Source organism: Phycodurus eques, chromosome 10 (genome assembly GCF_024500275.1).
Source record: "Phycodurus eques isolate BA_2022a chromosome 10, UOR_Pequ_1.1, whole genome shotgun sequence".
NCBI lineage: Eukaryota > Metazoa > Chordata > Actinopteri > Syngnathiformes > Syngnathidae > Phycodurus > Phycodurus eques.
The window spans coordinates 8959587-8984215 of record NC_084534.1 but is presented as its reverse complement, the minus strand read 5'-3'; the positions used below and the strand labels follow the sequence as shown (position 1 = coordinate 8984215).

Below are 24629 nucleotides of genomic sequence, written 5' to 3'. Positions count from 1 at the left end.
TGGATAAAAGCAACGTTTATTTATAATCAGCTGTAAAAGATTAATTATTAAAAAAAAAAGATTACACATTGTCCACATTTGCTTCTTGATGAAGTTCCAAGTTATTTCCTTAAAATGCTCATTCCAACAGAAAACATCAATACAAATATATATTGACTACAGTTTGTCCATACTATTTCTATAATACTAATTTGAATTACCGGTTGTGCTTCGTTCCATCCGTGGGTGCAGGTTTAAAGTAGCTGAAAACTGATAAAGAATAAATTAATCATTTTCTTTTGAAAACATTTGTGTATTTACAATTTGCCTACATTATTAAGTCAGTGGCGGAATTAAGCGTGTGTCTTGTCGGTGATTTAATTCACCATACTGTGTATTTTCTTTTCTATGCAATCATCTGGGGAGCTATTATCCATCAGATATGTGTAGAGTAACGCCATTATTTATATCGATCAATAACTGCATATACATAGGATATGATAACAATGATGTGTGACTATTTCTTTTTTTGGGATGTTAATTTCAAAATTCAGTAGATATATGATTGGATTAGAAGTGATTACATGGTCAAAACAATGTCACAAAGATTTAAAAAAAAAAAAAAAAAAAAAATCCCCCTTCAGTTTTGATTGTAGTTACAATGGTGTGTGAAGTAAAGTACGTCCCTTAATTACACATATAGAGTGTTTTCTTATCCTCTGAAAGAAGTATTCAGTAAAATTCAACCATGGAGAGAAGGGAAAATAGGCTAGAGCCTATCACAAAGTGTACAGTAAGTCAGTGACCATGGTCCCAGGGCAGCCAGTTTGTCTTTTCATTTGCTTATCAAATGCTCCAGTTTGGGGTTGACAAAGGAAAAGCCAGAAAACGCCGACTGATCCATCGAGTCGATGAGGTTCTTGTCGGCATGGGAGAGTCGCGGCTTTTCGCTCAGGAACTCTCTGTCAAAGTTGCTGCAGTCACTTGGGGATTTCTGTGGATGGCAGGATTCCAGTTACCATACAATAGCCGTACTGAGAAGAAAGGTACATGCCAATGCCATGACACGGCTTGACATATTTACAACGTAGTGTTTTGACAGAAACGGCACAAAATGAGTCAAAGCATCTGAATGGTTCCCACCACTTTGGGCTTAAAAGGGGGCTCCACTTCTCTCTTCTCCAGAGTGGACCAGTTGATACTTTTGAAGAAGGGCTGTGCACGGATGTCTCCGACCACACCAAGCCTACGAGTGGGATCTCGCTCAAACAACTGCCATAATGATGGAAGAAGACAACTGTTTAGACTAAAAGGCAAAACAACCCTTTAAAATATCACAGTACGTTACGGTGGCATGAACAGTGGAATTATGTTTCGACAAATGACAAACTTTAAGGGCCACGAGACCAGAAATTATGTTTAAGAACTTGTTCTCCATCTGGAGCCCATAATATTAGTTTACCTCTGTTCAACCTCTTCCCATTTGTATTTGTCACCTGTCTGCATACAGTAGACTCTGCAAAACAATCCATTCATTGATGCTGGTTGTTCTAATAATTCAAACTAAGTGAATTAATTCATTCAAGGCTCAAACTGTTATCATAAAACCTTTATTTACGGTAATGGCAATGTTTTATGTAACATTTTAAATTACCGTCATACACAATGAAACAGATGTTACTCTTGTAAAATAAAGAAAAATGAAGTAAAACTACTCATCCGTTCAAGATGAATGCATGTTTAGCACATTAAAAATGTGCCATTTGTGGGAAAGCTTCTCTGTTCCTTTTCCTGCAAGTAATTCCCCATTATCCTGTTTACAGTATGTTCTTCTTGGTAAAATTTGTAATTCATATTTATTTAATGGTACATCTCATGTTGAGATATGGTGGGTGAGTAGTCTCACACTTCTGAGGTTCTGGGTTTGAATCTCAGCTCTCCCACATGCATGTGAGGTGCATTGAAGAGAACATTTTCAAGTGTGAATGTGAGTGTGAATGCTTGTTTGTCTATATATGTGCCTACGGTTGGCTAGCACCCAGTCCAGGGTGTACCCCACCTCTCGCCAAGCAGCTAGAATAGGCTCCAGATAGAAAATGGATATCTCATACAGAGTAGAGAGACTCTTCCGTTTCCATTATTACAATTTGCCATCACTGGTACTCCTTGGTATTGGCAGTAAACAAAACTGAAAAGGCGAAACAAACTAGTAAAGTCCTTTCTATTTTTGCCAAGCTGAAGTCTCACCAGATTTGCTGATAACTCTTTTGCTGCATATTTTTTTCCAGAAACTCTGAATTACCCCACTTTTGCAAAAAGCACATCTAAAGAGAAGACATATAATCACCAGCTCAAGCAATTTCTTGGCCTCCTTGGTTATCCACCGAGGGTAATGAGGAGTGTCCGATCGGATGGACTCAAACAGCTCATCCTCATCATCGCCTTGGAAAGGTGACTGGCCAATCAGCATCTCATAGACCAGTACACCAAAAGACCACCAGTCCACTGAGAAGGTATACTTCTGTCCTAAGAGAATCTGCCACGAGCGATAGAACAGCAAGACACTTTAGTGGAAGGAAGTTGGTTTCCAACACCGCAGGAGGCAAATATGATTGGACTAGTGTCAAGGGATGGGCAAACCTCTGTGCACAAGGGGGCCACATCTGATTTTTGAAACGGACAGATCAGACAGGTCATTCGTAGATGAGGTTAAAAAAATAATAATAGTCAATCATAAAATAATAACTGAAAATAAAATTGTAAAATGCAAATTAATTAATTATAATCTACTAATTATTTAATAAAATACAAAAGGTTAAATGTGTCTGTATTATATTAGTTTACTAATATATTTTTTATTTTGTTACTTAAATTACATCAAATAACTAATTATTGACTGAGATAAATGAAAAGAATCAATAAGGAGTAAATAATTATTTAATTAACCAATTATGGGGAAAAAAAACTACGAAATTAATGCAACAAATACTCCAGGACTGCTCATCACGTTAATGCTCGAGGGGCCGGATTAAAGAATGGAGCAGATCATATGTGGCCTGTGGGCCACACTTTGCCAACCCCTGATCTAGAGGCACTGCAGTATTAAATACCTCAGGTGCAATATAGTCTGGAGTTCCACAGAACGTGGAGGCCCGGACATCTCCAAACACGTTCTCCTTGCACATGCCAAAGTCTGCTATTTTGATGTGCCCGTCCTTGTCCAGCATCACATTATCCAGCTTCAGATCCCTGTGGGTTATTATTATACCGTTACACATTTTGGGAATGTAGTTGTCTACAATTACAAGTTACCCTGTTGAAAATGTAGTTGTAGTATAGCTATTTCAATTACTTCTTTAAGTAATATGACCAATTACATTTGATTGCATTTGGATTACTTGTCTTAATTTTGAATACATTCATCAACTGGACCCGTGCATGTTTCCTCTTAAAAAAGTGGATTAAAACTATGGATCATTACTTGGGAATCAACCACATATTTGTTCCTTGCAGAAATAATAAAATGATAACAAAACATTATGAAATGTGAATACATAAAAAATAGTTTGCTGCATTGTACATGTAGAAAACATGAGATTCAATTGACCTAATGACAAATGTGCACAATTTAGCTTTACATATGACAAAGCAGATAAGTGAATGTTCCATAAAAGTCCAAAATTATAAAGATGAAACTGTTCAAAAGTCAGAGTTTTTTTTATGTGTTCAAAAATATAACTATGAGTCTAACCATTTCAAAATCTCAGACAATCTAATAGATTGCACCACAAGATGGTGCTTCGAGGTCATATTTGGAAAAATATGTCACGTTTGTGGCTGCCCGGTGTACGACTGGTTAGCACAACTGCCTTACAGTTCTTAGGGCCAGAGTTCAAATCCGGCCTTGCCTGCATGCGTTTTCTCCGGTTACTCCGGTTTCCTCTCACATTCCAAAAACATGCATAGTAAGGTAATTGAAGATTCTAAATTGCCCATAGGTGTGAATGCAAGTGTAAATGGTTGTTTGTTTATATGTGTCCTGCGATTGGCTGCCAACCAGTTCAGGGTGCACTGCACCAAAGTCACCTGGGATAGACTCCAGCAGACCCACGACCCTAGTGAGGATAAGCGGTTCAGAAAATGGATGGATGGGTGTCACGTTTGCGATAAAATGGCACATGACCAGAGAGAGCCAATCAGAAGCGTCAGTTTGAGGAGGAGGAAGTGATATGAAAAAAAATCGGAGCTTTTTTTTGTAACTAAAATTGTAATCAAGGAAATTGCCAAAACCAGCTGCAATTTAATTATACATTTTCTCACCGTAATGTAATGGACTACAATTACATGTATTTTATAATGTAATTACATAAACACTCTACATGTAATCATTAGTCCCCAACACCAACGTTATATTAAAGCTATGTTCAAATCCCATCGTCGAACATCCAAATTACAGATGTCCCAGGTTGGTGATGCAGTAAAAACGTTAAATATTCACTATATTTATTATGTCCCTCGAGAAGCTATTACCTGTAGATAATTCCTTTTGAGTGGAGGAACTGCAGTCCCACTATTATCTCAGCAGCATAGAATCTGAAGGTTGGAAAACCACACCACACCCACAATCATGTAACAATGCTACAATGATTTGGACAACATTAACAAATAATGATCTCTTCCATTCCGGTATGCCAGTGTACTTACGTGGCTCGGGCTAGATCGAAGCGGCCTTTGTCTTGGATGTGGAACATCAAGTCGCCCCCATTGAGGTACTCCATCACAAAAAAGAGGTGCTCCTGGGTAAACAGCACCATCTCATCAGGTCATTGTTGTAGACGAATGAATTAAGTGTGTGCAAAGGTTCAGATAAAGACAGTTGAAAGTGGGGTCTACTGGTGGTCTCGGTGTTAGGGGTCGACTCAGTAACCGCAGCGCTGGGATGATGTCAGATTTCATGCTTTGACTTGCTCACTTTAGACTGGAAGGTGGAGTAAAGGTGTGTGAGGAAGTGGTTCTCCCAGGCAAGGGCAAGGACTCTCTTCTCAACCATCGTACACTCTACGTCGTCATCCATGAGAACCACATCCTTCTTCAGAACCTTCACGGCATAGTACTGGCCCTGGCCTGTTAGCTCAGCCAACAGCACCTGAGGAGCCAGAGTAATCAGAGGAGCGTCATAACATAGCACAATCTAGGAGTGGAAGTGCAGTCCCCATTTTTTTTGTCTATTAAGTGATGTGGAGTAGAAAACTCACCCACCTTGCCAAAGCTGCCTTTGCCTAGAACCTTGTGGAAGACTAAGTGGTTGACGGTGAGCTTGGACTGCTTAACAGAAGGTGCGGCTGAGCTCGAGCCATCACTTACTTTGCCGTTAGCTACGGGATGTTTCACGTCAGAGTGAACACACAGTTATGAAAAGCTGTATATCAAAATTACATGCAAAAATAGTACAAAAATACATTTGAAATTGAATCTAATGGTAAAAAACATTTGAAGTTCCTAACACATTTGAACTTTTGGCAGTCTAAAACTGCGATGACAACATCTTACCACCAGGGTCTGCTCCTGCACGGATGTCTTGGTAGATCCCAATATCGGCTGTACTGGAGCTATCGGACTTCTTCAGGGATTTCTAGGATGTGAAATACTTGTCATGTTCTGCTACCAGTGATTTGTAGCAAAGCGATGGTGACCTGATTATCCTGCCTTCCTTTTTTCTACCCTCACAATAAAATCCCTGGAACTCTCAGCGCTGCGGCCGAGGTTGGATTCCCGGTCAGAGAAGATTATTTTAGGATTACATTTAGTACAACAGTTATTCCTGCGATTTGTCTAGTTGATAGATTGGCTGAGAGATGTAAGAACAGTGTCAGGGTGAGACACTGTACAAGTGGTCCCTTATCTTGCTCACGTCGCATACAGTAGTGCAGCCCCTCGCACTCTGACATCAGCATGTCTGTATAATCTAGTGTGAAATGGATCTGTGCAAAAACTGTGTAATGCAAAAAAATATCACCTTCTGGGGATATAAAGTATAAATTATTATTTCTGTATTTTTTTTAAAATAATCCTATAATAATCCTTACATGTGAGCTATCTGTTGTATGCAATCACAATTCATGGTTACATTTTACTGAATTCCTCTATCAGAGTATAAAATAACACTCTAATACGTGTAACAATCTACAACCTGGTTAAATGTTGTGTGGTACAAACCTGGGAGACTTGAGAGAGAGCTTCAGCCAGTAGCTTCTGGTTGATCCCACACAGATTGGCCACCTTTTTCTGACAAGAACTATGAACGTTCATGCCACAATCTGATGTAAAAAAAAATAAAAATAAAAAAATACACGAATGATGGAGTAGTGAAGTTGCGAGTGTGGAACAAAATGTCACAAGTGCAAAAAATAAAACATCAAAATACTGTAAGACAAGTGGTCCTACCTTCACATTTAAGGCCCTGTCTGTAGAGACCCCACAGCAGGCTGCCACAGTGGTCACAGAAGGTGGGGCTTCTGTAGTTATGGTACTTGAAGCGATGCGGCATATCAATCTTGAAGCGCTCCTTCTGGAACTATACACATACACGGTATACGCATTTATTAGATCAACTGAGGTAATTTCAAAAGAGTTTCACAACCAAATGTTTCATTCAATTTAGATTAGAATGTCTTGGACTTTTAAGGGCTTCTTTATACTCGCGCGGACGGCGACTGCGCTGAAGTCACTGCGGCTATCCCGTGCGCAGTTTGCCTTAATACTTGAGCGCAACCCACACGCGCTGTTTTGAAAATGTGCTGCAGTTCTCTTCCAAGTCGGGGGTGAAACGGCGAAAATGGAACAGTGTCTGCTAGAACAAATGGACCTAGATGACCAGATGACACGTTTAATTATACTGCAAAATCGATCAAGAAGGCGGCAGCGTAGGTGGTATGTGGAACCAAGAGGCACGCTGAGTACCTCATCACAGCATGTGACTAAAACGGACCAATCACCACAGATTATTCTACGCGCAGCAACAATTTTTGCCACGTGCGCGTCAAGTGCCGCATAGGGGCCGTGCGGCCCAATGCGTCGGTCACGTGATGCAATGCGGGCGCTGTCGGCCGCGCGAGAGTATAAAGAGGCCTTAAGTCCCATAACCAAAAAGTCATTTTGATTGTAATTTTTTTTTTTTTTTTTTTTAAATAACAATTTGTGTCACAATTCACAATGTACACACACACACACACACACACACACACACACACACACACACTGAGGTTAAGGAGGTTAAACTTAAGCTTTAATTAAACTAAATTTATAACCGAGACCCATAACTCACCATGGTGTCACGACTGTTTGCTGCAGTTCCGGTGCACCTTCCAATAATCTTTTCGATGCATTTCTTGTGAATTGCTGCATTGCATTCTGTGTGGGAAACACATGAGCAAATATTGTGTCAAAATGTGCAGGTAATATGTAGTACATTTTGAAAAAAAGCATCAACTGTCATCTGATAGTGCTTAGTGGGAGTGAAAAAACTCACGTCTGCACTTGTAGCCTTGCTTTTTCAGCCCCCTGTGTAGGAAAAAACAAAACTGTCTTTTGTTTGTGTATGACCATGCAAGAAATGTAGCCACTGCTATTAGAACAATGTAACCAATTTTTACTGAGTCAGACCAGTTTAATGACATCTAAGCATTAGCATACTTTATTTATTTGTTTATATACAGTGGGTACGGAAAGTATTCAGACCCCCTTACATTTTTCACTCTTTGTTATATTGCAGCATTTAAGTTAATTTATTTCCTCATTAATGTACACACAGCACCCCATATTGACAGAAAAAAAAACGGAATTGTTGAAATCTTTGCAGATATTTAAAAAAAAAGAAAAACTGAACTATCACACAGCAATTACAGGACACTTCTGTCAGTCATTGTATGTGCGAAACGGTGTCAATTCACTTGCATGTGTCCGCAGGCACATACCCCTGCGACTTTTTTTGCTGGGTGTGGGGCCAATAATTTATTGCGACAAATAACTCATGAATATGCGAATTGCTTTGGTATCCCTTCACTCACACTCTCGTCCTATAGACCTTTATAATTTACATAGTCACTCCCACCACACTTCAGTTGTACAGCCGAGTTCACGAACCCTGTCTTGCATGCTTCCCCTCCTGTCCAATCCTGTCCTATCTTTCCCTCAAAGGGTGTAGCACTACTTCCCCATACAACATTTACATCTAATGTTTAAGTGTTCTAGATATATAATGATTTACTTTCTCAACTTGTTTACAATTAGTGCTTTATCTTTTATCTTCTTTTCTCACTCCCCTCTAGAAACTTTGTTCTGTTCCACTGGTCGACTCTAATTCTCAATAAATATCCATCATAAAACGAAGAAACCACAGCGTCAGCTTAAAAACTCCACTGTGACACTAAAACTGTTCCGGCATAAAAGGGATACAGATCCTCCATTTTGCTTGACCTTACAGCCGAACAGGACAAAAAAACAAACAAAACAAAACAAAAACTCTCACTGAGTCATTTAGGAAACACGTACCATATGACAAAAACAAGTAAATGTTGGTAAGACATAAAGAACGCCATCAACTACATTTCTTTCTGCAGTGTTCTAGCCAAATTTGTATGCCAGTGTGTGCTGTTGTGATAAACTTGTCTGGTTTGGTTTGCAATATTGAATTCGAGTTACAGTTTGATGTCATCTAAATGTTTGGACGTTTGTTTACTTTTTTTTTTGGTTTAACAAAAGCTTAACGAAAATACTATTGCGCAAACCTGATTTGGCAAATTCTCCTGAATACAGCCTGGACATAACTTGAAGTAATTCATTGCTAAATATTGCCATACAATATACTTGTGCAATGTTTTGTAGATGTATGAAGCACTTTTAAAAAATAAACAAGAGCTGTAGTAACTCTCTACTTGCTTCCAAGGACATTTATTCAGAACATTTATTATTATTATTTTTTTAAATAGGATATCATCAAATTATTGTTATCGTAAGATTTAAAATATATATATATATATATATATATATATATATATATATATATATATATATCGTATTTTGACGACCATAAGGCGCATGGGCGCCTTATAATGCAGCGTGCCTTATGTGTGCACAGAGTTCCAAAATCTGTAAATGTTGTTGTGTGACTTTGATGAGCGCGCCGCTTGACTGACTGGGAGCATTTCCTGCCGACAGGCTGCTTATATAGAGGAAAGGCGTACGTGACTGAGGACAGCATGCGGACGTAAAGGGGGAAGGATCCGTGTGAAAGAGGACGCTAAAGGCACAGTAGGTATATAGTGCCGCGGTGTGCATTGTGCAAAACAACATCGGTTTGGCTAAGGACCCCCGAAAATGGCACCTACGAAGAGACAGGCTTACGAAGCACGGTTTAAACTGCAAACTATCTGTTACGCGGAGGAACATGGGAATCGAGCAGCCGCGAGAGAATTCGAGATCAACGAATCCATGGTTCGCAAGTGGAGGAAGCAGGAAAACGAGCTGCGCCAAGTCAAGAAGACGAAGCTGAGTTTCCGCGGAAACAAGGCGAGGTGGCCTGAGTTGGAAGACCAAGACTGACTCTGACAATGACGAGAGAGAACCTGGCATGTTTGATGGAGAACTTGCCCAGCTGTTCATTTCGGATACAGCAGTTGAGGACTTTGATGGATTTCTGGATGAGGTGTGTGTGTTATATACAGAAATAGCACCCGTAACTGAGACTGCGCCTTTTAATACGGTGCGCCTTATGGTCATGAAAATACGGTATATATATCAAGATATTTTTATTTGCTCATATCGCCCACCACTATCTGGCACTACTAGAATACAGTAGTCCTGGTCTGTTTCGCATTTTAGATTAAGAGAAGACATTTTACTGACATAATCCTGAGAGTAAGACAAAAAAAGGAAGAGTTCCTGGATAAATTTACATTTGACATTGCGCTCAAAGAGCTAGTGGGGGGGATTCAGCCAACAGGTTAGTCCTGCTGACTTACGGTAGTTGGAATGCAACAAGACCTGGTGGATTCCCCAGGTGACTCACTTTTATAACAATAAAATATTTCATTGTTGTTTCTTCCATTCTTTTTGTGTTTTGATATGCTGACTTGCTTAGCAAAGACTGGACTCACCAGAGAAACTCTCTGCATACAGAGCAGAAGGTAGGCTGGTGGAAAAAAGTCGAAGTAAACTCGTGGTTCTTGATGATGTGAATCTTGGGCTGCTTGAACGCTCCCCTCCTCTTGTTCAGGGTTGTGAGTCCATCCTCTGGAGCAACCCTCACAGAAGACTTGTTTGGATCTGAAACAAAAGAGCAATCGATGAAAAAAATAAATAAATAAATAAATAAATAAATAAATACAAATAAACAAATAGTCAGGTGATGAAGCAAACTGTTTATGTGGAGACTTACTGGCCATAATATGTGATACAACTGCAAAATCCAAACTCATGTGTCGGAGAGATATTTGTGATACCATTTATTCCTTGCAATGGTACTGACCTGTACCGTTTCCTACTGAGAGCTGATTAAATAATGATAGTGCGCCTCTTATATACAGTAGCTAACTACTTTACAAAGCAATATATATACTTTTACATAAACATCAAACAAATAATTCAGAAATGTATGTTTGGTATATTGACTATCTGGTGTAATGGTGCTACATTTTATACTGAGGCTAAACGTCATTTTGAAAATATTCACCAGATACAGAAGATGAGGACTTTAATGGATTTGTGGATGAGGATTGATCAAAAAATAACATGAGTACATTGTTAAATACTTCAATAAAGTACAGTAAGCATTTGAACTTACATTTGTGGGATAAGCAGCATACCTGCGTACAGTATGTGCACTGCGCATTGTAAAACGTGCCACATCTTCACTGCCTATGTCAAACAGCATACACTGCCGTTGCTATTGTTTGGTGTTTTTTGGAAACAGTCAGGAGCTTCAGGAGCAGAGTAGAACCGTGACTGTTAAGAAGCATCGTTCAGAAAGAGAACGAGTGTACCAAATTCACATAGCACTGTTTTATTCTGTTTCTTTACTAACTTATTTCTATTCAGATATGATTGACAAAGTCTAATTTGGACAGTTTTGTGAGTGTGGTGCATCATGTTTGAAGGATCATATACAGTATATTGTATCTGCATGTTTATTTCAGTTAAGTTAATGGTAGTGTTTAGGGAACATCACAAACAGGCCTTGCAGACCAAAAAAAAGAAGTTTAAATTGTAATGTACCAATCTTGTTTCTCCTAACCAATTAAGTTTTATCCAAATAATTAGTTGAGAACAAGTCATAGTGCATGCAATTGCTATTTATCTTAGTGTGTTGAAAATGTTTACCTTTTTTTTTTTTAAACCTGTGACATTGATGTTATGTTTTATGATTCAACATTCAAGTCAAACTCCTCAGTTAGATAAGGACAGAGGACTTGGGCACATCTCTAAAATGGAGGCTGAACACAGAAAAATACAACTGTGAACAAGCAGCTGATGCAAGTCAACTGGGTGAGGTCAAAAGTCACTTGGAAAAGATGATGAAAGAGGCGTGAGAGAGGTAAACAAAGCAGGCAGAAACTGCGCCGATAAGGAGAGTGGGCGGGTGAATGGGAGCACTTTGGAAAAAAAGAGTTGCCTAAAGAGACCGTTGATTAGACTGAGAGAAGTGGAATGTAAAAAAAGAGATAACCTAATTTCCTTTTTGCTTTCGAGTGACAGCTGCTTGTGTTTGGACTGCACTTCAGTGGACTGAGCCAAGAAGAGGGAGAGAGAAGGAGAGAGAAGGAGAGAGAGGGAGAGAGAGGGAGAAAGAGGGAGAGAGGCTGTTCTCACATACTTAAAAATACTCAGTGTTGCTTTTCAGGAAACGTGGACTGCGTGGCAGAGAGCAGATTAAGTGTGGAGTCAAACCCAAAACCATCCACCCCAGGCAGGCCTTCTCTCACAGAAGTGCTTTTGAAGTTCAAAAGGCAAAAGGTCTTATTGCTCAGTGACTGTTTTTTTTTTTGTCAATGTCTTTATGTCTCAAATGTGTTGACTGTCTGTTGTCGTACTAGAGCGGCTCCAACTACCGGAGACAAATTCCTTGTGTGTTTTTTTTTTGGGACATATTTGGCAAATAAAGATGATTCTGTACAACTTTAACAATCTTCATCAAGACATGAATCCCACCACCTAGATTTTTAATGTGTTGATAAATATAATTTCCTTTATGCCTGAATAAGACTACAAGACAAATGTTGTCTTTCCCGATGGCACTATTTCAGACTACTGCCGTCAAATCTGGCCATTTCTCGGACAGACGGTGGCAGTACTACACGACATTTATTCCGATAGCACCGCATCCCGTCTTTTACGATCAATGGGCTTTTGTCTTGTCAAAGCAAAAGCTGTCGGAGAGGTGGAAGGAGAAAACCGATTCACTGGTCAATGCGAGTGGATACACTCGTTACTATGGCGACGACAAGAACAATGCGCCGCGCCAATGTATTGTTTCTGCGTGTGTGCGTGTGAGTGAGTGTGTGGGGGGACAAAATGAGGAAAAGCGTGTGGTGTACGTCACTCAGAACGTTCATTCAAGGATTGCTTGAGGCATTTTCACATACTTTTAATACGATGCGGCTCGCAAGCAGCCAAGAAAACGTTATGTAGCCCAGCAAGCTAGTGCTGGCACCAATGGGTGTACGTAAACATGCCGTTCTGTCAAATCATGCTCAAACATTGGTTTGTGCGTGTGAATTAATGTTGACAACGGCAAGCACGTGATGCGATGCGCCGGTCACAATACGCAATTCCTGTTGGTCATCGGTGCATTGTCGGAGAGTTGTCGTTGATATGTCACATTACATGGAAGATATAAAAAAAACAAAAAAAATCTAACTTGCTAGACTTTTCATTTTGACATTGTAGGGCAAATCGTTGGTCGTGGATTATGTCACACTACAAGATCTGGGAAATCAGATGCAATAGCTAATCAGTCCAACATCGGGGTTTAAAAAAAAAAAAAAAAAAAAAAAAAAAAAAAAGAAAAACAGTACGACATAATTCAACAATAAGTGTGACATCTAAAAAGGTATACATTCCAAGAACCAATGTTAACATGTACAGAAACGTCATTTAACGTAACAATAAGGATGTTAATTATTGCAACAAAAAAAATCTACATTGCATTGTGGGAATCGTCACAAATGCTCTGGGCTTCCTGTACATTACACTCTGGTTTAGTCAGTGTAATGTTCTCAAGAAACTGTTTTGTACAATATTTCTTTTTTTATTCACTTTATTTACCAATGGATCAGCACACCGCGAGCATCTATTCAACAGGAAACTACAGCCCCAAGTTGGGACGTTGTGTTAAACATAAATAAAAACAGAATACAATGATTTGAAAATCATGTCAATAATCATTAAACTTGATCATTGTATTCTGTTTTTATTTATGTTTAACACAACGTCCCAACTTCATTGGAATTGGGGTTGTACATTCTTCTTTGTGTCCTTTTCTTCACCTCTTTTTGACATATTTTAGACAGTGAAACTGTTACGACTACGATACCACAGTCGGATACAATTGTGCCTTTATAACAAGATGACAAACTTATGTTCCTCTCTTTTTAAATTAATGTCTTATGTTTTTGGATACTCACAAGAAATGCCAAGTTTAAACTGACATCTATTTATATTTGTTTGAAATTGCCTTACTAGAAATGTTTGTAGACATGAAAATGCAGTTTCCTGCTTTACGCACAATGTGAATTCAAGAAAAATACTGCTGATTATCTAAAAGAGGAAACCAATTGGTCGTTCATTATTAAGTGAAATGTCTCATTTTTGTTTTCTTATAAAGGTTCAAAGCACTTGTTTATCATATTTGTTTTAATTCAATAAATGTGGATTTCAAAATATTGAATATATAATTGCAGAATATAATATATACATATGAATTCAATATAAACATCTCATATCGGTCAGGATATTAAGGAGCAATCTAATAATAATAATCTTGTTTAAATAAGGGACATTTACGGACAATAAAAAAAAATGGCCTTTTGTTTGTATAACAACTTAATTTAGCATATTTTCTAAAAGGAGAGAAAAATACAAACCTTTGAAAACAGAACTCAAAGTGGCGCTTTTGTAAGACTGGTGACTGGTGTTGCTGCCAGTAGAGGGCGTATCCAATAACCGCTGTAATTTTCGGGGGCCCATATGAGAAGTGACTGGGGATAGGCTTCACACAGGGGTGTCACACCCATGTGAGATGGAAGTGTACCCCTGTAACCCCTCCACTTTTCCCAATGAAAGGTTTCAACACCCCCGGTGTTTCCGCTTTAATTTTACCTGTATCGACCTGGATTCACTGATATTTAACATGAAGAGCAACAACAGTAGTGCATTTGCTAATTCTCTTAGTTAAGTATTAAACGGTTGATTGTCGTTTGCCTACATGTTTAATATCGCTCATCTGACAGTGTGAATTTAATTTACTGATGTAAGATGAGGCTGGCTTACCTGCATCACTGTCCTCCAGCAAATACTGTACAGCCATTTGGACCTTCCCAGAAGGGATCAAGTCCACCCAGAACTCAGTACGACCACTGGTCTTGGAGTTCTTACAGCGTTCTGCGAGGACAGACACACCAACGGTAGCCTTAGCCAAGGCCTCCTCGGCGCTCTGCATGAGAAGCACTTCTATAACACGACCCTCGTAGATATGAGCATCAAACGTGGACTTCCACGATGGATACATGGTGGGCTTCTTCTGAATCAATGTCTTGCCTCGCTCTGTGGAAAAAGAGTGGTTTTAGTTTGTGAAAACAAGAGCAACCATATCTGCAATTTGATAGATGAAGACTACAAAGTAACAATAAGAAATAAAGCTGCAAGCAGCAATGAAAGGTGCCCTCGCACCCCCCTTACATGGCAAATCCTCCCAAAACTCTATGGCCACATTAGATGGCGAGTGCAAAAAATAAATAAAATAAAACTAATGATGATAATAAAGCTTTGCAATTTAGCTCTGTCTCAGATACCTGCTTTTGATTGTCCCGAGTAGGGGTTTGTCAAAGTACAACCCCTGGATTTTTGGCAGACATGTTTGGGATCCCTATAATACATGGATTTTCACCAGGATACATATGCTTTAAGCTTGTTGAGGCCTTCCATAAAGGCGATTCATTTGTCGGAACAATGAGAATAAGCAGAAATCACGAGGGGGCATTCGCATTGCCTGGTGCTCGTGCCATAATAAAAGCATCTGCTACGCAAAATGGTATCAATACGTAATACAGTATTGTATACCTATAAGATTCTCTATAAACAATACAATCAGAAATAAACTATCATACTGTTGTAAACTTCATCTCCCTCGTGCCTACATGCTGTTGGGTTGCATCAGTGTATGTTATGAAAGTTAACTTAAATTGAACAAAAAGGTGTGTTTATGTTGTGTTTAACTCTGGCTACTGGTATGCAAATTAAAGTATTTTTAGTCCTTTTAACCGTGAACAGGATTCATTTTGACAACGGTGTTATCTGTATATGAAAGTTTGCAAAAATCAGACAAAAACTCACTTTTTAACTAAATTGTGTTAATGAAAATGTTCCATTGAAGGTGTTGAAGGTGCAGTCAGGCGCTTCCCAGGCTCCACATCAGGTGGCAGAAGACAATAGGGGAAAGGCCAGAAGTAGTACCGAGTGGTCTAGTGAAGTGGCTAGGATTCGGCACTCTCACCGGTACGGCTTTGATACCTAGTCAGCGCATCAACCGTTTAAAAGAAACTCAATGTTATCAATGCAGATTCAAGGGCCCATGCTTCCGTGCTGTAATTAGCTGTCAAGGAGCCTGATTTTTATGCAAAATTGTTCCATAACATCCTAAGCAGATACTTTTAAGAAGAGACCCTAGCCCTCTTGTGCCCAAACTATTTTTTTTCGCCTGGCAGTTGATCAGTCGATGTCTTCCTATCATCGTAAAGCAGAATTCCCTAAGTGTTGGATTGTTCGCCCACTACTCACATACCCCACTGAGGAAGGGGACGTGTCATGTGGGTGAAGTAAAAGGAGGACATTTTGAGAAGCGGGTCCTATTCATCACTTCAACGTAAATGGCTTATGGTGTTCATCTCTCACGCATATTTTACCAACAGTAACAACAAGCTTTGCTATTGAATCCACTGTTACATTCAACATTATAATTATAGCTAAGCATTGTTGGAAACCAACAATGCTTAGCAGGTAATTGAATATTGAAAGGCAAAACTACATCACGACAGCGAATTCAAATCCGGTCATTTGAAAGCAGTTTGGTGCTCAAAGGCTATTGCATTCAATCGACAAACCGCATAGATGTCGAACTTAAACCGGGTCACAGACTCAATTTGACCTGTTATGCATAAACAGTAGGAAAAAAATGTTTTTGTTTTGTTTTATGGAAGGGCTTTTAAGGACCATACTCCGTTGTAGCATGGTATAAGAATGGAGTGGGGGTAGGGGGAAGTTACAGCATAAAGGGTCCCTGGTGGTTTAAATGAAACAAAAAACGGCATTCTAGTAGTAATTAATTCTTCCAATAAATGAAAGATTGCCAAATATAAACATACTATAAAAATATATAAGAAATATATTTAATAACCAATACTTTTTATTTAGGAGGACTGCAACACTAATATTTTGTCTTTTTTTTGAGGAGATAAATGGCGCAGACAAGTGCAACAAGAACAGTTTGAACAGTCTGAATTATTCTAAACACCAATGGCATTTGTCTTTACTTTGCCTCACCACAGTTGTGATTTTGACCCATTGCGAAAAGCATAGCGCGAACAAGAGACTGAGTTGCACTTTATTTGATTACGGCCTACACGTGTGGCTAAAACACGAGTCTATAACACGCCAGTCCATTTGCTGCACATACCTGTGCTGACAGACTCTTTCATCTTGATGGCACAAATGGGGGTTTCAGAAGGAGCAGGCAGTTCACCCACATCATATGCATTGAAGGCGATGCGCAGGAAGGGTGCCATGGCAACAGCTCACTCACCTCAGCCTCCTAGGGCAACATCAGATTGTCAATGACATTTGGCAGACACAGGCATTCGACAAGTCCCATACTGGGGAGGAAAAAAAAGAAGGAAGGTGGCCAATAATGGCATCAGAAGGAAACAAGAGAGGAAGTAGAAGTTTCCAGCTCATTACAGTACTTTAGAAACTATCTTTTAGCTACCCTAAGTGGAAAATATAAAAGTACACGAGGGGAAATCCAAAACTGAAACAACAAAACAGTAAGGAAAATTGAGTAAACACACTAGTTTCACTTCGGAATTAACTTCATTTAATTTCCTTCATGGGATGAATAATCTACAGTATCTGTCCATCTGTGTATCTATCCATTTATTAATTTAGTTTTGCAGATTTATCATGAAAGACCATAACTTTTTCAAATTAGTTTCTGGTAGTTTTGGTTGCATTTACTTCCAGAGTTTTTCGAGTTCATGTCAATGACTCATCTGAATTTTACATCTGCATGGCTAGGATGATGTACATAAGTCAATTCATTTTTATTATTATTATTATTATCCATCCATCCATTTTCTTTACCGCTTATCCGTTCGCCAGCCAATCGCAGGGCACATTATTATTATTATGGTTATTATTATTATCAGACTTTATACAGAACCTGGGCTAAGTTATATCTTACTCGGGTCTCCTACAATAGTATCTTAAAGGGCTTTGACATTAGACATTCCATTTCAAACGTGAAGTGAAACAAAGCATTATTTTTTAAGTAATCACCCCCAACTCCTGCATCATCATTTAAGCTTAATAGCACTGCATGCATTTTTTTCTTTGTTTGTTTGGTGCTTGTCTACTTTGTACTCTATATTCTTGCTCAGGCATGCACCTCTTGACAAGACGAGCAAGTCTACGTCAGGTCTGATATGGTGTACTTGACAGTGTTACTTTTGAGGTCAGCTTGAAAATAAGTCCAAATATTAAATCTTTTGTTCATTGCTGCTATCCAGTCAATCCAAAATACCCCCGCCACCCAAATGTACAGCAGTCCTTTGTCAACTATAACAAGACACAGTTCCTGAACATCGAAATGCGCTATCACCAGTACAGTCGTACAATTAACTGACAAAAAAAGATGTGTGTTTTCAATTAGAGTATTTGTAGTAGGAGTCAGGTGACATCGCTTCACAGTCTAATTCTATTTAAAAAAATAAATGAAGATAAAAAATAATAAAAGGCTGTGGAATTAAGAATTCTTATCACAAAAAAACCTTTTGGGTTTTCAAGGTCTTACCTTTAGCTCCGGCAACTTTAATCTACAATTAACCAAACGCTGAACAAGACTCAATGAAGGATGTCGAGAAATGAATCTAAATTTTATAAAATTGCATCAAAAGACTAACACAAATCAGACAATAGAAAACTGATTTGAGCTGTAGACCTACATAAGAGAGAAGGTCTACATAACAGCATAAAATCAATATGTTGTAAATGACAAATGCAGGCGTCATGGGGCAGTTTTGTGTAAAAAAATAATAATAATAAAATAATAATAATAATAATAACAGTACCAGTGTCAAGAGAAGATTAATGAAGGCTACAGACATGTTTTGGGAACAACAAGGATAAAAACAGATGTATCTTTAAATCTAGTAGAACTTGATAATCAAGTCTTTGTGAGCTGGGAAAAGCGTCTACTGAGAGAAGAGTTGCATGCACCATTTCAAAAAAATATATAAAAACAATCAATATTCATAGATACACAAATAGTCTTTGTTTCATAATTGAAAGACTAGAATAAAATATGACACACACCTCTGTCAATAATCCCACTCATGCCTGCTGGGTCCTACACACTCTAAAGTTTGTTCTGAGAGGTCAAGAGGGATGAGAAGCTGTTAGAGCTCCCATAACGGTGGCCTCATTTACTCACATAACCACAGTGTAATCCATATTATAACACAAACTCAATACAAATACTCAAGACTGCTCTTCTGAATTCTACACAAACAATAGCAAAAAACAAATATCTTGCCACTTTAGAAAAAAGGGAGTTCTGTGTCTCCAAAGGGGCAGGAAAACACTTGAGTATAGTACATGTAATTGGGGAAGGGGCAGGACAGGAAAACATTCTGGTGGACCCGAGATGAAAGAAAACTTAATGACAGAACATTGCTCTCAAATTGTGCGTGTGTGCGTGCGTGCGCGTCAAAGTCAACAATTTTTCTCAGGAATTTAAACGTCTGATACGTGTCGCTGTACTCGAAGCAGCAGTGGGCGATGTGATATCTTACACAACTACACAAAATAATTCATAATACAAACAGTAAACTGGAACAGGTTACAGCTACAGTACGTAACAAAATAAAGATGTGCTGTACAGGTAAATATCTGTGCATGCCATTAAATGTCCCCTTTCCTTTTATTAGAACCAGAGTCTGCTCTCATAAGCATATTGAAAGAGTGATTGTCTTTTTTGTATTGTAAAGATAAGATAATTCCTCTCCACAAATACTGTAAGTAAATTGAGACATGATTCAAACTCCACAGGCCAACGTGCCAACTGATGCAACACGTGCAGATAATAGTTTTGGTATGCACTGAATTGGGGGAGTTTGGTATTTGACATAAGAACTAACCAAACCGGTCAGACTTTACAATGACAGCCGCTTATTTGTACGTCGAAGGACCCATCAACACGCAAAGTAACATGTACAGTAAACAACATTCTTTACGAAAACAAGAATGAGAGCGTTGTCCAAGTCTTTTGTGCTCAAAGCACTTCATTATCTGCCAAAGGAAAAGATGAAGCAGAATATTTTGGTTGTTTGTCAGCTAAAAGACATTCAGCAAAACAACTGAATCGCACAGTGAGGATGAAATAGTCCATGAAGATGACAGCAAGGGCAGAGAAAAACACTGTAACTTCACAGCTCCAAAGACATGGACAGTAATTATTATCTATAGTGTAGCTGGTCAGAAAAGAGTGTAAATTGTGCATCAAGTCATCTTATGAATGGTATACGTCACAATTCAGCTATTTCTAGATTAACATACCTCTCTAGTCACTACCAATAAGCCTCTTCTCACATTTGATTGCATCCTTGTAGGAAGGTCAAAGGTATAAATGATTGAATCAATAATGGCTAAATGCCATTTTGGCAGATTTGGTTTCAGGGTACTTCAAGTGCTGCTTCAGTGTTGCCACTCTGCTCGTAGCAAGTCCACTATCCTCAAACTCGATGATGAGGACATAGTTTATGTTCATTGTTCAGACTGGATGACTACCTTAGCAAGCATTTGGAATTCAAATATGTGTAGATGGAGAACAATAAAATGAAACTTTTAACAGACTGAAAGTCTTTTACTTGACAGAAGAATACGTCACAGTATGTGTATAGCTGTCAATTTCAGTAGGTTTGCCTGCATGGCAGACCTTGAGCAATAAAAACATGACTAACAGCAGGCTAAATAAAGATGAATGTGGGATGAACGAAACAGACAGTCTTTCAAAATACCACACGTCAGAGCAGTTTCAATAGTTTCAAGTGCAGAGCTCCTTGTAATACACCCTAACGATTCAGCGAATGTATTTTGTTAGAAGTGATCAAAGGTAGACCCACTACTTAATGACATTCAAAATCTAAATTGATCTCATTGAAGGTGAATGGGGGTGTTGGTTTGCCTTTTACTGTTACTCTCTGCAATCCACCAGACAAGGAAGTGGAAGTGCGAGGCAGAACGAAAGACACCAAAGTTCAGGGAGCAGACTGACTCCATGGTGCGACGCCAGTTGACACACACACGTAAAATAGCTGATGCCGGTCCTTCACGTGACAACGCTTCACAACCTGGTCTGCGTTTATGAGTAAATGTCAATGACAACATGACAGAGATAATTATGATGTTATAGCTCAATGGAGGAAAAAAACTTCCAACTGGGAAATTTAACAGTGATCATACAAAGGTGTCGTTGTTAAATAAACTTGGACAACAATGTCACTCGCTCAAATATTGCTTTCCGAACATTGTGCTTTTTTGTATACAAACTTGATAGGGAGGACTTTCAAAATGTGGCTCAACTGCATAAAAACATACACTAAGAAACCAGAAAGAGAATAATAAAAAAATTATAATAATAAAGGGCAAGAAATGAGGCAGTACTTAATAATGTATTTTTTAAATTTGAACAGGTCACGACATTCTACAAAATTCATCGAATAATTTTTTTTACATTGACGGTACTGATAAGTGTCGACCATTTTGGACGCAACTTACAGTAACTTATTTTTCCACAGAAAAATAAATGCAACTTAAATGTAGTCCCCGACTGTACAACCAAAAATGTGTTACAATTGTACAAATATGTCTTTAATGGTCAAGTATTTTGCTGCGGCACAGTGGCACGTAATATTACCACATGCTAATAACCTTGAACAAAGCAGCCTTTAATGAATTTCAGCAGCGAGCCGCTTGACAGAATCAAAGCCCTCCCTTCGTTAACTCAGCAAGATTAATGTCCAACAGCTCTCCTTGCCCACGGGCAACATGCACGCACACGCTCACACGCACACGCAAGCAGAGGTCAAGAACTTGTGAGCCTGGTTCATTGATGCAAATGTTGTCAATGACACCAAATCCTTACAGATGGCTGATAAATATCTGTTCAACCACTGTATTATAATTCCCTGGATAGATTATATTTTTGACTCCTGTGCTCAGCTCTTTAACAGCGTGTCAAACCTGCTACACCAGCAGAGCAGGAATCCTTCCACTGAGAGTTTTTTCTGCATACGCATTAATGGCGGTGTGCATTTCTGCTTCAGAAAGCCTTTCGACATAGCATCTGAGCTGGGAGAGTGTTTCTCAGAGTCTGGGTGAATCACAACAACTCATTCTAAAACACGTTTTCCGGAGCAGAACTTTTAGTTTCCATAACTGCAGATTAATGTTAATATTGCACATAGGTGACTACTTGCTAAGCAGATGTCCAGAGAGCATCCATAAAGCTGCACAGGAAACCACAAGCTAATATTGACACCCCACTGCCTGCAGGCAGGTATCATTACGTGTCCTCAAACACTCTGGTGACTCCAAAAGCATAGACAGCGCAGTGACGAGCAAAATTGATTAGCAATGATAAGATGATAATAATAATAATAAGATCATTAATTGTTTGTGGATATGAAAGAGAGAGAAAAAACCTAGTTCTATGTATCAATAGGATATAATACCGGTACTAGTTGATCGAGAGTGTTAATGATCAATTGCAAATTGCAGATGGTATACATGTGGTGGGGGATCTTTTTCTGATAGTCATGTCATTCTGAGGGCCACACAAAATGCATGAAAATAAAAAATAAATAATCAGCAATTGAACAACTGTTCATAATTATATAATATTAGCATTTGAGAACAATTCCCCTGAGGTTTTCTTAGTATATAGAAATCATGCCTTGACTGGTTCAAATGCTCTCATTGGCCTAATCTGGCCTATCTTGTAGCTTTCTGTCAAATGGAAGATATTACATGACTCCGTTCATAAAATCTACAAGACACCAAAGACAGTTTAAATTGTGCATTAAGTCATAAGTTCAAATATTTGCTTATATAGAGGGTGAGCCAAAAATCATGACTCTTATAAAATCTTCAATCTCATACACTGAACACACTTTTTTTTTTTTTTTTTTTTTTGCTTAGCAAAGTCATGGCTTACCAAGTTTTGAGAACCAAAAACTAATTAAATAAGCATACATGCATAAAAAAAATAAAACTGAATGAATTCTGACCCACCCTGTAGACTATAAATAAATAAACACATTTAGCATCACTGTGGTCAACTCTCATGTTAATATTCATGTTAATGGCACTAGAGTTTTTATGTACCGTACAATCATGCATCATTTTAATGGGAAAGCGTGCTGTTTTCTTTGCCTGAGCTCATAAAATAAATTTACTGTCCAAACTGACTCGGTTGCCATAGGCTACGACCCGGCGCCATTGGGTATTTATAAAGCAATGGTCGAGTCTTACTGTGTTATACTTAATGTCAAAAGTTAAAATTCGACACAGAAGCATTCATGTCAAAGACGTTTTGTTCCAAGTGGAAAATTCGAAGCGGCCCTTCCTACCAAAGCCAACCGGGATTTGTTGTCTGTGCGTTCATTTGCCAAGTGAAATAAAACCGAAGTACGGCGGGCGAGCGAGCGAGCGACCGAGCGACCGACACGATGTCCTGAACAAGCTCCACGGGGAATTCGTGACTTACCGCTTCCGCCAAGTCGCAAAGTGTCCCGAGAGGCGAGTTTCCTCCGACGGCACCACTGCAGTCGACTTGTTCGGGTTAGGCTTCGTCTCCGCTGCTTTCAGGCCGCGTGGAGTTGTCCTAAGATGAGAGTGGACGTGTGCGTGTCCGTGCGGAGTGGGACTGAACCGGAACCGGCGCCGTCCCGCTGCTAACTGCTGAAACGAAAGCTATGACGTCACCCAGGTGATTTCCGCCTTGACGATCCTGGTGCCGGGAACTTCCAAGAATGAGCCGAAAACCTCATCATTTCTTCAATAAATAAATACATTTGGAAAACATCCACAAGTCCATGTATATCCTGGTAAAGATGCATTCATCATGGTTCTTGTTTTGAATCTTTTTATTTTCTATATGTACAAACTTAATGTTGTTGACTGCACAAAAACACCAGAAAGACCTTAAAAGTAATTATAAATAATTTGATTAGTGATCAAAAACTCTTTTTATGTACTTTGGGGGGAAAAAAAGTTATCCTCTCTTTAGCTTCTTTTCCTTTGTATTTTGATATATGCATTCATCTTCCATAATGCTTCTCCTCACTAGGGTGCTGGAGCCCATCCCAGCTGCCTTCGGGCCTGAGGCGGGGTACACCCTGAACTGGTCGGCAGCCAATAAACAAAGGACCATTCGGACTCACATTCACACCTACGGGCCATTTAGAGTCTTCAATTAAGCTAGCATGCATGTTTTTGGGATTTGGGAGGAAACCGGAGTACCCGGAGAAAACCCACACAGACACGGGGAGAACATACAAACTCCACACAGGTGGCGGCCAACATCCAACAATTATCTTAACTAAGGCCATGTTTGGGGAATATCTTGGTAAACCCTGGTCTGGTCGTCACGCGATCGCGGGGCACAAATAGACAAACAACCATTTACACTCACATTCACACCTACGGACAATTTACAGTATTCAATGAACCTAACATACATGTTTTGGTTATTTTGAATGGGCAGAACGTAAACTGAAGCTGAGACTCAAACTCAGGACCTCTTGACTGTGAGGCAGATGTTCTCAACACAAAGTCATCATGTTCCCCAATAATAGGTATCTGGGGATTTCGAGACAATCTAATCATTACAATCCTCCATTCGTTTCTTTGACAAAAAAAAAAAAAAAAATCAATCAACGCAAGACAGTCTATTGAGAAAATTGCAAAAAAATAAATAAAACATAGCAACAATAAACAAGAAATGTACAATGCACATGTTCAAAAAAAGTAGGAAGAAGGAAGAACTTAACAAGTCCTACCCCTAATACTGAATATTTATCAGACTTGTATAGTAGTTGTGATTT

At 39.0% G+C, this 24629-nt stretch overlaps 1 protein-coding gene across 1 annotated transcript; it reads right to left on the bottom strand.

Annotated features, from left to right (window-relative positions):
* On the bottom strand, positions 1-23471 carry LOC133408426 (protein kinase C delta type-like). The gene is made up of 17 exons (XM_061687343.1): positions 23291-23471; positions 16925-17059; positions 14524-14796; positions 10134-10302; positions 7508-7539; positions 7304-7389; positions 6424-6553; positions 6196-6296; positions 5530-5611; positions 5239-5354; positions 4952-5125; positions 4684-4775; positions 4510-4572; positions 3090-3228; positions 2327-2515; positions 1123-1251; positions 1-973 (listed from the first exon to the last, which is right to left on the bottom strand). The coding sequence occupies exons 2-17, from the start codon at positions 17031-17033 to the stop codon at positions 815-817; spliced, it is 2043 nt and encodes a 680-aa protein (XP_061543327.1). The 5' UTR covers positions 17034-17059; positions 23291-23471; the 3' UTR covers positions 1-814.
* Positions 23472-24629: the final 1158 nt, after the last annotated feature.

What these genes read in the sequence shown, in the direction of transcription:
- LOC133408426 (XM_061687343.1), bottom strand. Translation starts at nt 17,033, where the DNA reads ATGGCACCCTTCCTGCGCATCGCCTTCAATGCATATGATGTGGGTGAA. An exon ending in TGCAGGAGCAGACCCTGGTG is followed by an intron (nt 5,355 to 5,529) that starts GTAAGATGTTGT and finishes AACATCCCGTAG; the next exon opens with CTAACGGCAAAGTAAGTGAT. An exon ending in CCCCTTTTAAGCCCAAAGTG is followed by an intron (nt 974 to 1,122) that starts GTGGGAACCATT and finishes TGCCATCCACAG; the next exon opens with AAATCCCCAAGTGACTGCAG.